The sequence below is a fragment of the Palaemon carinicauda genome, chromosome 3 (genome assembly GCF_036898095.1).
Source record: "Palaemon carinicauda isolate YSFRI2023 chromosome 3, ASM3689809v2, whole genome shotgun sequence".
Lineage (NCBI taxonomy): Eukaryota > Metazoa > Arthropoda > Malacostraca > Decapoda > Palaemonidae > Palaemon > Palaemon carinicauda.
The window spans coordinates 146,698,301-146,712,633 of record NC_090727.1 but is presented as its reverse complement, the minus strand read 5'-3'; the positions used below and the strand labels follow the sequence as shown (position 1 = coordinate 146,712,633).

Sequence of the window (14,333 nt, the reverse complement as noted above, 5' to 3'; positions counted from 1 at the left end):
ACCTGAGAGAAGGATCAATGTAGTACTGTTTGGCCAAGGGAGGCAACTTTAGAAGGCCTGCTCGCTTTAAGAGAGTTCTCCAAGGTTGAGCCTTGAGTGTTCACTAAATCTAGTGTTATTAAAGTGTACCACTCAAAAATACGTTTTGGGCTTCGAGATTGAGGGAACAATGTGTCTACAACTCACCACCTATTAGTGATTTGCGCGTGAGGACTCATCTAGGCCATTCAAGCAACGGAGTAAGTTCATGATCTTGATGAAATACGATGCTTCCAAAATCGACATTGGAACCAGAAGGGGGCCTTCATCAGCTGAGCTGATGCCCGCATGCTTAGTGAGGTTTTTCAGAGTCATTAATAGTGATATCCTGTTCATTAAATGGTTCCACCTTAAAGATAACTGGTGGTTCTGCCTATCCTTACAAGATTGAATGTTTCTTCCAACATCCTTCCTCTCTCTTAACAACATTCAGCAAAAAAGAGAAGAGAGGCAGAGAAAGAACGGGAGGAGTCGTGCTCACTCCTAAAATACGAATTTCTATCTATAGAAGTTACCAAAGGGATAACAGGGAGTTCTCTTCCCAAAATCGACCTGTGAGAGAAGAGGGCTTTCTCCGAGGCAGGCCACTTAGGGCGCCACAAGGACCTTATGGCATCTATTTACTGGGATGTCATCTGTTGCAGATGGGGGTGTCACTCGAGGAACAAGGGGAAAAGATTCCAGAGCCCCCTTTTGAGCCTGAAAAGATGATTCACCTGAAAAATATGTTTTCGGTTGTTCCGAAAAATGTGTAAAATTTTAAATATTAGCCAAGGTACTCGTGTGAGTACATTGTGTAAAGCAACAGTTTGTTATTCATATAACCAACTGTTGTTGGGTTATTATGAGAATGAGGTTGTTGGGAATTGCAAGCCGAAGCTACCTGATGTTGAGCCGAAGCTGGCGATGGCACATGACCATGAAGGGGTTCCATTTGTATACTGTAATAGCTCGGGTCGTGGCAGCACAATCAGAATGTGCATTATTGTGTAACATGGTATCATGGTCATCACGTGTTCATTGAAGACATCACGCATGGGTGTGGGTGTGAGGAGAGCAGTACCGAGGACCACTAAGGATGGGGGGGGGGCAGTCTCGACTCTAGGGTTCCGTGTCCAGAAACGAGGAGGGGAGGGATTTTTTAATCTTTGATGGGAAATACCCACAAAAGCTTAAAGTCATCCCGAATACATATAGCCATACAATTCACTAGTAGGGGACAAAGGAGCTCTATGCATTCTGAATAATCAAGCATCGACTCAGGATTCACTAGGCACATGATCAATATTAGATGAAAATATAAAAGAAATTATGATCATCAATAATTGTCATTATGGTCCTTATCTTCCGTAACCGATGCCTCAGAAGGCTCAAGACACGAAGGAGCAGGATGGGGGATATCTTTCGATGCGGAAAAGTTTATGCTTCTTACCATTACTGGAAGAAGACGAGAGAGGAGAATAATCTCTTAGCTCTTTTCTTGCATCGAGAATGAAATCTTGACCACTCCCTACAATACTAACATGGAGATTCCACCCAACATCGTATGACCGGCATTAGCCACTGTTAAGCACAAGTGTAACACAGATAATGATAAGCACATTACGTGACAATCATAAAGATAAGACACAAAGCACTAAGCCCTATAAGGGAAATCCAGCATGGATTATATAAGTCGTGATCAGAGAGAGAAGAGGGGAGACCTATTATCGTAACGACAGCCAGGATAGAAGTGAAGCCTATCGGGGTAGCCACATACAACACTACCCTGCAGTAGGGTTACTCAGTAACCAATCATGATGCCACCGAACCCTTTTCTTTTAGTGTCTGGTTGTAGAAAATAGAACTACTAAGAGTAACCCATTTAAATGACTCAGAAGTTTGCATCTCGGTAAGAACAATCTACCATTGTACGTCCTGTGTATAGTAGAAAGCAACTAAATAGACAGCTGCTGCCTTGCAGTTCTTCTTCTTAGTTACTAGGCAGAGCCAATAACTGTCGAAACTGCTGCCTTGCAGTTGGATTATTAGGTCAAAGGCTAGGCCCACTGCCATTAACTGTGGTTAATGACTGCTAGGGCATTCGATTGTGAAAACTCTCTGCCATATTATATACCATGCCTGATGCTATCACATAAGGCAACCGACCCCTTCATATAAGGATAACGGTGGGAAAGAAGATATAAACAAGCCTAATAGATATTTAGTGAATACTATACAGTACATACATGAAGGTCTAGGTGGGACTCGATGAGTGTTCTTCTTCTATTGTGGACTAAAGACCAATTAAGTGGATCATTGTGGACCACATTGTTACAACACAACTGATGGGTTTGTGGGAAAAGGTCTTGTTCTACCAAAGCCTTGAGCTAATATCATTCCAAGTACTAAATAAAAAATCTGAAAGATGTAAAGGATAAATACTGTACTGAATAGTGAAAAAATTATTCAGACCTAAATTTTTTCAAGATGATTGCACTATAATAATAATGGGGTCAACTGTTGGAGAAATGCACGATGATGATGATCTTTTAAATTCTAAAAATAATTATCAGTTTATTCATACTTTTGACACAGACAATCATTTGTAAAATATTTGTTTGTATTGTTCATGAACACATGTACTTGGTTAAGAAAAAAATACCTGAATTATTGGACATTAATCCTTTCCATTACTTATAGCAATACCTGTACTTTCAATTTCTCTTAACCCTAAAATTCTAATTATATCTGTAACTTAATATACAGTACAGTAGAACAAACTGGAGTGGAGTTGTCTTATTACCTTGGGCTTCAGATCCAGTTGACATGAAGTACAACAGTTTACCCACTGGTAAGGTCAGGCGAGACGTTATCCCGGCTCCCATAGAGCTTCACTCAAATTAGCTGGAGCAGATGAAGATGACTTTCCATAGGCACTTATTCTTAAGTGCAACAACAAAGAATGAAACAAACCTCAAAAATTTCACGCACCAAATGCTAAATTGAATAGCAACGGTTGCTATACATCTCAACAAAGTGGGTGCAATATATAATGATCATGTAATTATAAAACTTATTACTGTACTGTATTGTTACACATTACATAAAAGATGACTCTACCAAGAAAAACCTCAAATTCAAATTTAGTTTCAAATTACTCTACAATGAATCTAGAAAGCTTTTGGAAGAAAATAGCAATTTATATTTTGTCAGAAGAAAAAAATAATTCTTTTTTTGATAAGATGAACTACATCTCTCAACTACTTTTGGATTCAATATTGAACTTACATGAAATTAATGAGGTCTATCATTACCATATCAAATATATGTACAAGCACTGCTACCTTTGCAATGCTATGCACACCAACAAAACAAAAAACAGAACTCGAACCTGAAACCAAGACTTCCTTTTTCCATGACGATAGTTTTAAAATGAATAAATAAATGAAAAAGTATACTATATAGCATAAAATATAATAAACAATGATCAATCGATACTTCAATAACTGACCAAGCTACAAAAACTGGGGTAAACTGGCTCAACTGAACATACCTCTCTCACAGCAGGGGCAGGATCCCATTTGTACTGCCATAACAAAACAGTAAAATAAAAAAATACTTTAAAACTGTGTTGGCTTACCTGAGCAGCCATCCCCTATCTACTTCATTGGTGAGTGTATCTTTGACAACATCAGGTCACTGACAATGGGATTTTCATGAAAACAAAAAAGGCAGCAAAACTTTACTTACATAAGTTTGATTCTGAATAACAGTCATTTAAAAAATAAAATCAAGTGAGAAAACTGTTGAGACCTTTTTAGAGCAAAAGTCTTTGGAGTATTCCCAAATATTTCAAAAATCAACAAAAGAGAAAACTAACAGAATCACTACATTAAACAACTTATAATTATCATCTTTAGCTATAAACCCTGTCCCATTAACAGTACATAGAAACATGTCTTCTATTGCCTGCTTTTAGTCTGAACTCCAATTACCTGCATGTAACAAGTTGTACCTTGTCATACAAGGATCACTTCAGTAACATAAAAATATTTTTTCCTTTTTCAAGCAGTTATCCAAAGCAATACTTGCTTGCAGGCACAATGTTTCTTGCAGATGAAAAGTGCTATCAGGCTTAAAGCAGCTATAGAAGGACAATCTTGACAAAAGTTCACTCACCAACAAATAGAAATCTTTAGTGTTGCATGTACCATTACACAATAACCATTACATCATATCCTAAGGCCAAGTTTACTTGAAGACCAAGTTCACCTGAAGATAGCATAAGAACTCCAGGTTAGTCTGTTCCTGGCACTTGCCCACTAAGACGAGGGTTTCAAAATGTGCAGATGAACTACTGTGAAGACAAAACGAGAACAAGTAGTAAGTACAAACGAGAGACCCACTGACCTGCAGTGTTGCACTTAAATAAGGGCAACAAGGCAACACAGCACCCCCTGCAACAAGAGAGGAATGCATCAGCCAGTTTTACTTTTGACAAGCTTCTCCTATGAATAACAAAACATTTTCAGGAATAAAAAAATTTATGGTGTCTGAAATAAAAAGATGGCATAAAGAGTTAGAATAGAACTGATGGTCAATAATAACTAAAATGTGGACTTTCATGCCATTCCTTTATTTTCATTATCTGAATAACTGTACATGGATGGGATAGTGTACAAAATTTTTCATGCTATTCATAAATCCAAATACTGCAATTCAAATCTTTGCTATATCTACTTATATATAAATGTGTATATGCATTAAATATGCATATACACATAATATATATGTTAGTGTATATTGAAATACACACTTGCACACGTACACAGAAGAGTACATGTATGCTTTGTGAGTGTATATAGAAACACACACAAAGTATGCGAGTGTATATACATACATAAACACATGCATTATGTAGACAAAATATACACATATATACACACACAAAAGTAAATGCACTAGGCAACCAGTAAAAATAGAACAATAAACAAAGTTATTAAGAAATGTGGAGAATTACCGGTACACATTTTTGCCTACACCTCATGAATTAAAAATCATATTGAAATGCAAGAAAAAATATGGGAATAAAAGATATCATTGGTAGTCTTAAGAGATGTTCAGAATTCTCTAGTCATTAAAGAAAATGGTGGCTATCAATAACTCCAACAATTAGCCTATCACATAAAAATTTTACATAAGGTACTAATACCTTAGCATGACTGCTATTTCTCCCACATACTTTAACACAGGCATAGTTGAATATCAAAGCGAATTCTCACTGGTTTTAAATTCTCCAAATTAAAAAAAGGGAAGACTTGTACGCGTGTACTCATGGTCAAAACAAGTACTATTCAAGATGCCATAAAAATTTACATACGTAAGTCAATGAAAACACGACGCTGAGTACCATAATAAAAAAACAACTTCAGAAAGTGTAAACGATAAACAGCCATAGTAAAAACTCTCTCTTCTCCTGAATAGTCTCTTAACTACATGAATTTGCAAGCCGCCTTACTTTTATCCCTAACACCCTTCTTGTCCCCAAGTATGACTGTACATGGTATATTCATTATTATTACCTAGGGTTTGCAAGTACACGGCAAAATATATACGGCTACACATTTCCATTATCTTTATGAGATTTCATCATTCAACATGTGTATATATATATGTATAAATATAGGGTGTACAGACAAGTATACACTTATAAACATAATGCATGTGTATACATATGTACAAGCACATACATTTTATAAAAGTTACACGAGAACTGATCTTTCCCGATTAACCAGTTCACTTTGGAATGTGATTATACACAAGTAATGCGCATGATCCAGTGCTAGAAATTAGTTGGGTAAATATATACTGTACACTCACTTTGCTCCCCACTCTTTCATACTCTGAAACAAGTCCATTCACACAACATCCACTATCTTTCGTGTATCCTCCAAATCCAATATTTCTTTTATACCAGCATCATAGTATTGAAAGATTAATACATAAATATTTATATAATGAATTGACTTTCATGGCAAATACATAACTCTACTCTACAGCATTGAAATACAAGAATTACAAACTCAAATTTTCAATTATCATAACAGTATTTACAACAGCTGATTAACATAGTAAGCCATGAAAGCTATTCACTGTCAAAAGTCCAGAAAACAGTACAAAATACATTTCACTGTATTCCTGATATAAAACTTTACAAAATTACTTTCTCTTACAAAAAGAAGACCACTGTTCTCATCTAATACTACATGATAGTGCTTTTGGACATGAGATAATTAAGTAGAACCTATACTTAAAAAGGTTTTCAATCAGCTATTCACTTATGTACATACTGTCTGTATTGGTCTGAAGATCTTTGCACTTACAAAGAAATTGTGGCAACATTGGCTCCTCTCCCCTAACATCAGGTGGCACCAAACTTGTCATGGAGATGTGCTAGGCGCATCTGAGACCAGAGTTCATTCTACGGTCAATCCCCCTTATTGAGGTTGGCCCTGTTGCGGGGCGGGGGGTGCTTGCTGACCTGGCTGGCCCCAACCTTGCTGTCCCCATCCCATCCACATGTAACCAGGGTTTGGCTGATAACCATACGAATATTGATTGTATGGCACCTGGTTATATGGCATTTGCTGTGGGTAATATTGCCAATATCCCATCTGCCCCATTTGATTGGTAAACCCTTGACCATTAGCATAACTGTGCATACTAGGCTGTGCCCCATTTTGTTCTGGGCCCAAGTTTCCCCCTTGCTCCCCTCCCGTGTCTTTCCCCCATGAGCACCTGATTATTTGGCCATTCAAATTAGTACTATGAAGCTCAACAATAGCCTGACAAGCACTCTCTTTACTAGTGTACTTGATGAAAGCATAACCCTTCTCTTTAAATATCTTTATCTTCTCTATCTGCCCATGTGGTTGGAAAGTCTTTTTCAGCATTTCTTCTGTAATGTCTTGTTTCAAGCCCCCACAAAACACAGTCATATTTGTGGGTGTAGTTTGGTTATACACTTCTTCATAATTCAGTTTTTTAAGTTCTGGCTTTGTCTCGTTTGGAGTGTTGGCAGGCTTCCTTGTGGCCCAACGCGTCTTGATCATTTTCCGGCCAAGCCACTGGCCATTCATTGCACTGATACTTGTTTCAGCATCCATCTTCTTCACAAATACAACAAAACCATAACCTCTAGATTTAAAACTTTGAGGATCCTTAACTACTTTACAGTCTGAGATTTCACCAAAAACCTGAAAAGCTTCCCTTAATGCTTGCTCATCTATTTCTGGACTAAGGTCACCAACATATACATGGTGATGCTTACTAGTGTCTACTTTAGTATACTTGTTTTTGTTACCCTGACCTGTCGCCCAATCCACTCGCATTTTTTTGTTTTGTAGCACTTTATCATTCATCATAGTTATTGCATTCAATGCAGTAACATGATCGCTAAATTCTACAAAGCAATAAGGGTCTGTGGTAGGTTCTCTAAACATCTTGCAGCTACGGACCTCTCCGAGCTGGCCAAACAACATCATGATGAGGTCTTCGGTGACGGAAGTGTCGAGGTTTCCCACGTACAGCGTCCTATTCTGCTCCGAGTGTGCCATGTTGCCCTCTCACCTGTGGAACCAACCACATTAGGAGGTGAGACACCGCATCCATCACCCTTTAAAATCACAACCCAACAACCACTCATTCTGATTACATATAAGATAATTAACACAATAGGGCACCAATATAAATGAACCAAGAAATTTAAGTTACAGAAAATAGTATTAAATGTGGAAAAAATATCTGGTACCTTTTAAATGTTTAAATGCAACTTGTAGATTTGATCATTGTACGTATTAAGAATATTAGTAACTTCAAAATAAATTCCTATAATTCTACGGTCAAAATTTAAATAGTTTAACACAACTAGTTCATAAAATTTGCACTGCCATCCATATCCATATCTTACAACTATAGTACTGTTTGCATATAATAATAATAATCACATGAAATTTCACTGGTAAAAATCTGTTTTTACTTTTACAAATCCCGCCATACACAAAACAAGTATTGCAATTGTTCAAACACCATATTACTGCAGACTAAAAATTAATAAGACCCAGTTGTATATGTCATTATTTCAAACACCTATACTGTACTGTAAAGTTTATACTGTATTTAGATGACAGCAGCAATTTCCTTTTTAGAGCACATATTCTATTAGTCCTCAGGCGGCCAGGCGACTAATATAACAGAAAAATTATTATGAAACTAGATTTATGATTAAAAATCATTCCATTTTTCCTATTTGGAGTACTATATTCCACCTAATTTTATAGTTTTTTACTATTAAAGGATTTCTCTCCACCTATACAAAGTGGAGCATATGGTGCATACTCTAAAACATTTCTTACATTACAAATTCCTTTTAACTGATGATGCCTTATCTGCCAAAAATGGTTTTCCAATTGGACCTATCAAAATTTGAAAAAATGAACTCGCTCTCTCTGGCTAGGCTTACTTAATGTTATGCAGGGTACATCTACCCCAAGTACAAAATAGCAATCATAACTTTGGGTCTCAAGGCCTGGAACTCAGGCCTGAGAGTCAGTTCATGATCCATGTGCACTTGGGGGAAATCCCCTTAAATAATTAATTAAAAGTCACTCATGAATAGCAAGGGTAAGAGACAGTGACATTGCCCTATCAAGTAGGGTAACGCCCTAGAGACTGACCATGTATACATATGATCAGTACCCAAGCCCCCTCTCCACCAAAGCTAAGACCAAGGAGGGCCAGGCAATAGCTGCTGATGACTCAGCAGTTAGACCTATAGGCTCCCCCAAACCCCCCCCCCCTCCTTAGCTCACAAGGATGGTGAGTTTGCATCGACCAAAGAAACTAAACAAGTCTGATTGGGACTCGAACCGCAGTCTGGCGTTCACCAGTCAGGGACGTTATCTCATGGGCCACCACAACTCTTAGCTGTATTATGAAGTTAAACCTAACAGGTTGGACAGCAAGATGGAAGAAAGGAAGCAGGAAAAGAGGTACAGTATAGTTGAAGACTAAAAAGTGACTGAAGCTGAGAGGTTGAAATGATGTTGCAAAGACCTATGCTGGCATCTTAAGAATAATGATTTGTAACGGACAAGCTATTTCTAGATTTTTTTTTTTTTTCATACAAAACCTTCAATCATAATAAACCATACCCTCATACCATACCAACAGGATAAATATGAAGACCAGAGTCAGAGAGAGCTGGCTCATATTTTCATTAAAGAAAATTGCAACTGGAAAGCCTTAGTGTAGCAAATAAGGTACAGTATGTTAAATTAAAAAAACGAATAAAAATTTTTTTCATATAATGCATCACATTTACTATAAAAAAAACAACATAACTGCTACTAAACACTGTATATATAATACTGACTGATTAAATTAATTTTATTCTCACTCACTGTGTATACACGGCAATACCAAAGTAGATGCCCAGTAGCTCGTCACCTTGATAAACTTGTCACAGTAAAGCAATGATGCATGACTACAGTACATTGACAAGCTGCTCTAACTTGAAAAACTAAAATTCAAGACATGACTTTTAACTAACATCAAACTGCTGCTTCTCCTATGATTAACTAATGGATTGCATAATATTTCCACATTATAAGCCAAGACCTGCCTGACAGATGAAATAATTTGTATTTTTCATAATCTCACAAACTAAGTCCTTTAAATAGGATAGATATCAACAAAGCTGGAGTACTTGGCTGGTAAACTCTTATAACAAGGTGTAAACAGGTGGACAGTAGTTACCAGCTGGGAGAAAGTAAGCCACTGTCCAGTTTGCTCACTTTCATTGCAGCCGGGACTTTCTAGGGTGATGGCAGAAAAGTATGAGCATAGACTCAGTTTGAATCCTCATCACCTCCTCCTACGCCTATTGACGCAACATTAAATTTTGCCAGTTGTCTCTACCTTGACCTTTCAAATCAATACTTCTCCATTCATCCTCTCCCACATCACGCTGCATAGTTCTTAGCCGTGTATGTCCTCAACAATATAGGTGTGGCCCTTCCAACTCTTATAGTGCCTTGCGGAGACCAGTTAAAATTTAGTGAACTAATCTCTCTAGGGGAATGCAAGAAGCATGCCCAAACCATCTCCATCTACCCCTCACCATGATCTCATCCACATATGGCCCTCGAGTAGTCTCTTTTACATTCATTTCTAATCCTGTGCTGCCATTAACTCCCTATATTTTTCCGAGGGCTTTGTTCTTAAACCTAACATCTGTTGGATATTGTTTCATTGTCATACCATAACTTATGTCTACACAGTAACACCAATCTCACTAAAGTGATATCTAGCCTGACTTTTATATGTATTTTCAGGCGATTTGATTTTCAAATTTTACTCAACCTCGCTATTGTCTGATTTGCTTTTTCCAATCTTTAAATCTAATACAGGGTCTTTAAAACTGGAGTTTAATGAAAGATTTAACGAAAGATCGTTTTTTACATGGGAGAATTGTACTTAGGTGTGAGGATGACCTTATTCCAACTGGCTTGATACTTATCCCAGACCACCAAAAGCTTGGATGCATGTCAGTGGTGCAGAATTAAGGTTTTTGACTCCTCATGTACCGGTGGTTTAGTAACACCAGAAGATCCACTCCCCAAGGATGCCGAACAGAAAATCTCCATGTAGTAACAAAGAGGCATATACAAGTCAGTGGGTTTGCCTAGTTACAATACTATCCCCCTCATAAGGAGTGCGGGAAATAACTTTTATATAAAAGCAAAGCTACAGTCTAAGTGGGGCTTACCTGCAAGCAAATCAATTCCAGCTGACAGGGTTTCTGAGGCTGTTCCTCAAGAAAGGGGAAGATGAAAAGGAAAGAGACAGTCAATCTTCACTTTCATCCCAATCTAACACGTAATCTCCATCCACTATTCAATGTTATGAGCCTGTGAGAGCTGAGACAGCTATACCATCTTCTGTGCAGCCACTACAGTACCTGGCAGAAAGGTGGATAAGGACTTACGGGTCAATTCCCACTGGTAATGGGCAGTAAATGCTGTCTGCTGTTCCCAGACACTTCCTGGAATACCTGCGCAACAGAGATTTTTACGGAATCCAAGGGTCCTGCTTACTCCTCTGACATCATGAGCTCTGACCAAAGCTCTAAATGGAGTAGAAGGCAAGGGTGGCAAATGGGTACAGTTAATAACTTCCAAGAGATAATAGTTTTAATCACCCACTCAACTCTCCACATACTGACGAAGAGGTGCTGCAGGTGACTTTTTGTGTGCGTATGTCTAAGGTAGCACCTCAGCGCTCTCACAGGACACAAAAGCAGCTGATCAAGATCGTCAGTTACTGCTGTAAGGCTCACGGCCTGAAATGATGAAAACCAACTTGAGTTGGTACACGTTAGTTGAAGATTTCTGGAGGTACCCCAACATCCCTTGCACAACTTGGCGCGAAAACCTATCTCTGATAGATGCTGGAGAAGCTCAAAATATGAAGCCGAAGCGATTCCACCAAGCTGTTATGATATCTGGATGTGTGGCTGGCACAACAAGGAAGGGAGAGGAGGAAATAGTCTCAGTCTCTTTTAGAAGAAGTATTAAGTCCAGATACCATTCTACTTTGAAGCATTATTATTTCTGGGCTACTAATCATAGACTCATTATTAGGCAGAGCGGCAGAAAAGAATAGATGTCAAGGCCGTCCCAGAAGTGCTGGAAAGTGTCCTCAAACGCAACTTCTGAGTATGGCACCAGAGCAGTACAGTACATCAGAAGTTTCTGATTCTGCCAGGTTGTAAACAGATGGGCTGTCAGAGAGAACTCCCAAAATATCAGGATCTTGTTCACTATCTGAGGATGCAAAGACCATTCTCCCCTGACTTGCGTCCTACTCAGCTTGTCTGTCACAATGTCCTTGCTCAGAATAAAGCAGCCTGTCAGAATCATCAAGTTGAGCACTGTCCATTCATGAATTTACGCTGCTAATTGGCAAAGCTACAGAGAAACAGTACAGTCTTCCTTGTTTACACATACCACAACGGTGGTGATGTCGCTCATCAACACAACAAATGCCCGGTTAAGTGTTGGAGTACGAGGTGAGCAGCTCGAAGCTCCAACATGCTGATATGGTATCGATGTTCCTGGTTGGTTCATTGCCCCAAAGCAAGCTCCCCAACCTTCCTTTGACGAATACATGACCAAAAAAAGTTCTGGTCGATGAGAGACTTTAGCTATGATATTCTCTTCTTGGAGGACAACCCAAAATCAAACCATTGTTCTCTACTCTAAGGTAGTGCCATAGCATCTATACCATGGTCAACAAGGGCTATTGTTTATATACAGATAATTTTTATACACGTCCAACATTAGCAGATTCACTTGTTGATGAGGAAACTGATACTGTCGGTACTGTAAGGGTCACTATAAAGGACATGCCAGCAAAAATAAAAGGAACTAAACTGAAAAAAGGTGAAAAAGCAGAATTCCAGAAAAAATCTATGGTACTGTACTAAAATGGAAAGATGAAAAGGATGTATGTGTTCTAAGTACAATGCATGATGATTCTATGATAAAAGTAAAATCTAGGAGAGGGAAAGAAATGTATAAACCAAAGGCAGTTGTAGATTATAATACAAACATGGTCAAGGTTAATTTGTCTGATAGCCTTTTGGTTCATTTTTTGACAGCATGAAATAGACTGATGAAATATTACAAGAAAGTATTTAGATATTTGTTTGACATGTCTGTCCCAAAATACTATATTACATAGAGCTCTTGAGGGGAGGGTTGTAAGACTTGAGTTTATTTTGAGGATTAGGGGAAGACTGATCAACAAATATGAAGAAAAAAGACCTGTTCCCTTGCGCAGGCACCCCTGAATTGCAGCGAAACCTTCGCGGCTACTTGGCAGGCACTTTCCTGATTATTGTCCACCTACAGACAAAAAGAAAAGGCCTCAAAGGAATTGTGCACAGTGCCAGAAGAACAACAGAAGAAGAGATAGCTCATATTGGTGCAACGACTGTAAAGTAGATGTGTGTGTAGCCCCTGCTTTAGGGAATGGCACACTAAAGAATAATACTGTAATACATATATGTATATTTCTCATCCAGTATTATGCAGCCTTTTGAAATTAATTAATAATATTGTTTTTCTTTATTCCATCATTTAATCAATATTCCTACTTTTAACTATAAATACAAATTATAAGTATAAAAATTAATATTAACTTTGAAAAACTATCATTAGTGAAATGACCGCTAAGTGCAAAACAAGCATGACGGTGTTAGCAGCAACGTGGTCCAGGGGGGACGCGTAACAGGTTAAGGGCTGAGAGGTCAAGGACCCAGCCTTCAGATGCCTTTTCTACAAGAAAAAGTCCATTGAAGAAGCCTGGCCAGCTGTCATTCGTCAACCTCTTGGAGCGCCTTTCTTTAGTATGACCCAAACTTCTACTTGAAGAACTAAGCCCTTCACTGACCCCTGGCAGTAGGACAATGACACTGTTGGTGGTCGAATCATTGGAGAGGGAAAGGCTATGAACGGGAGGCAATTCACAGACTAAAGAACATCCACCGTCCACTGTGCTGCCATGAAACTGCCACCTCATCCTTCAGGATTGCAGGTATCCTCCCACAGGGAGACTAGTGGGACTCCCATCGCTTTCCTTTCCCATACTGGTTGCGCCCTTGCCCTTGTCTGCTCTGAAAGGGCTGCTGTTGGTTTGGTCCACCCCTAACATTGGAAGAGGCAGGACGGGAGTTGCTCTCGGGTACCTAAGAGAAGGCAATGATCTCGAGTGGCTGAGGAAGTGGAGGCAAACTGTGGTTGCCGAAAGGACATTGCTCGGTGCAAAAGAGTCCTGACTCGCCTTCCTTTATTTTTCAGCTATACCTTACAACTCCTCTGTCGGATACAGAGGACTACAAAAGAGATTACGGAGATTCAAGATCCCTAGCCAGCCGATCAGTTTGTGGAACCTGTAGGCCAAAGTGGCATGCTTCTCCATGTCCAGTTTGCCCACTGGTTGGCAGAATAATTATCAAGAAATTTGACCAATTTGAACCTGTTGATATAAGAAATTTGACCCTGTCAAGATGACAGTCTCGAACATCTTCCTCTTGTCAGGGTCCATCAAGTCTTTGCTGTTGGCCAAATAGCCCACCGTAACGGACCAGTTATCAATACAGGAAGAGGACTAAAAAGTGGTCATCGCCGTGCTCTCCATGTCACGACCTCAGTTGCTGTGTAAAAGTGACATGCTGTGTTACCAGACAG

General features: G+C 38.8%; 1 protein-coding gene across 19 annotated transcripts in view; it reads right to left on the bottom strand.

The window, feature by feature from the left end:
• The window catches only part of LOC137638602 (sphingomyelin synthase-related protein 1-like), a 230,391-nt gene that overhangs the window by 122,689 nt on the left and 93,369 nt on the right, over positions 1 to 14,333 (bottom strand). For 10 of the 19 annotated variants that reach the window (XM_068370825.1, XM_068370818.1, XM_068370816.1 and 7 more), the window contains one exon: positions 4,432 to 4,478. The exons of 1 other annotated variant lie outside the window; for it this stretch is intronic. Coding sequence is in view for 7 of the 18 variants with exons in the window: in XM_068370837.1 (XP_068226938.1) it covers positions 6,519 to 7,637 (1,119 nt within the window). In the remaining 11 variants the exon portion in view is untranslated. Of the gene's footprint in view, positions 1 to 4,431; positions 4,479 to 4,636; positions 7,651 to 14,333 lie in introns of those variants that run through there. 8 more of the 19 variants (XM_068370837.1, XM_068370832.1, XM_068370834.1 and 5 more) reach the window with 2 other exon arrangements.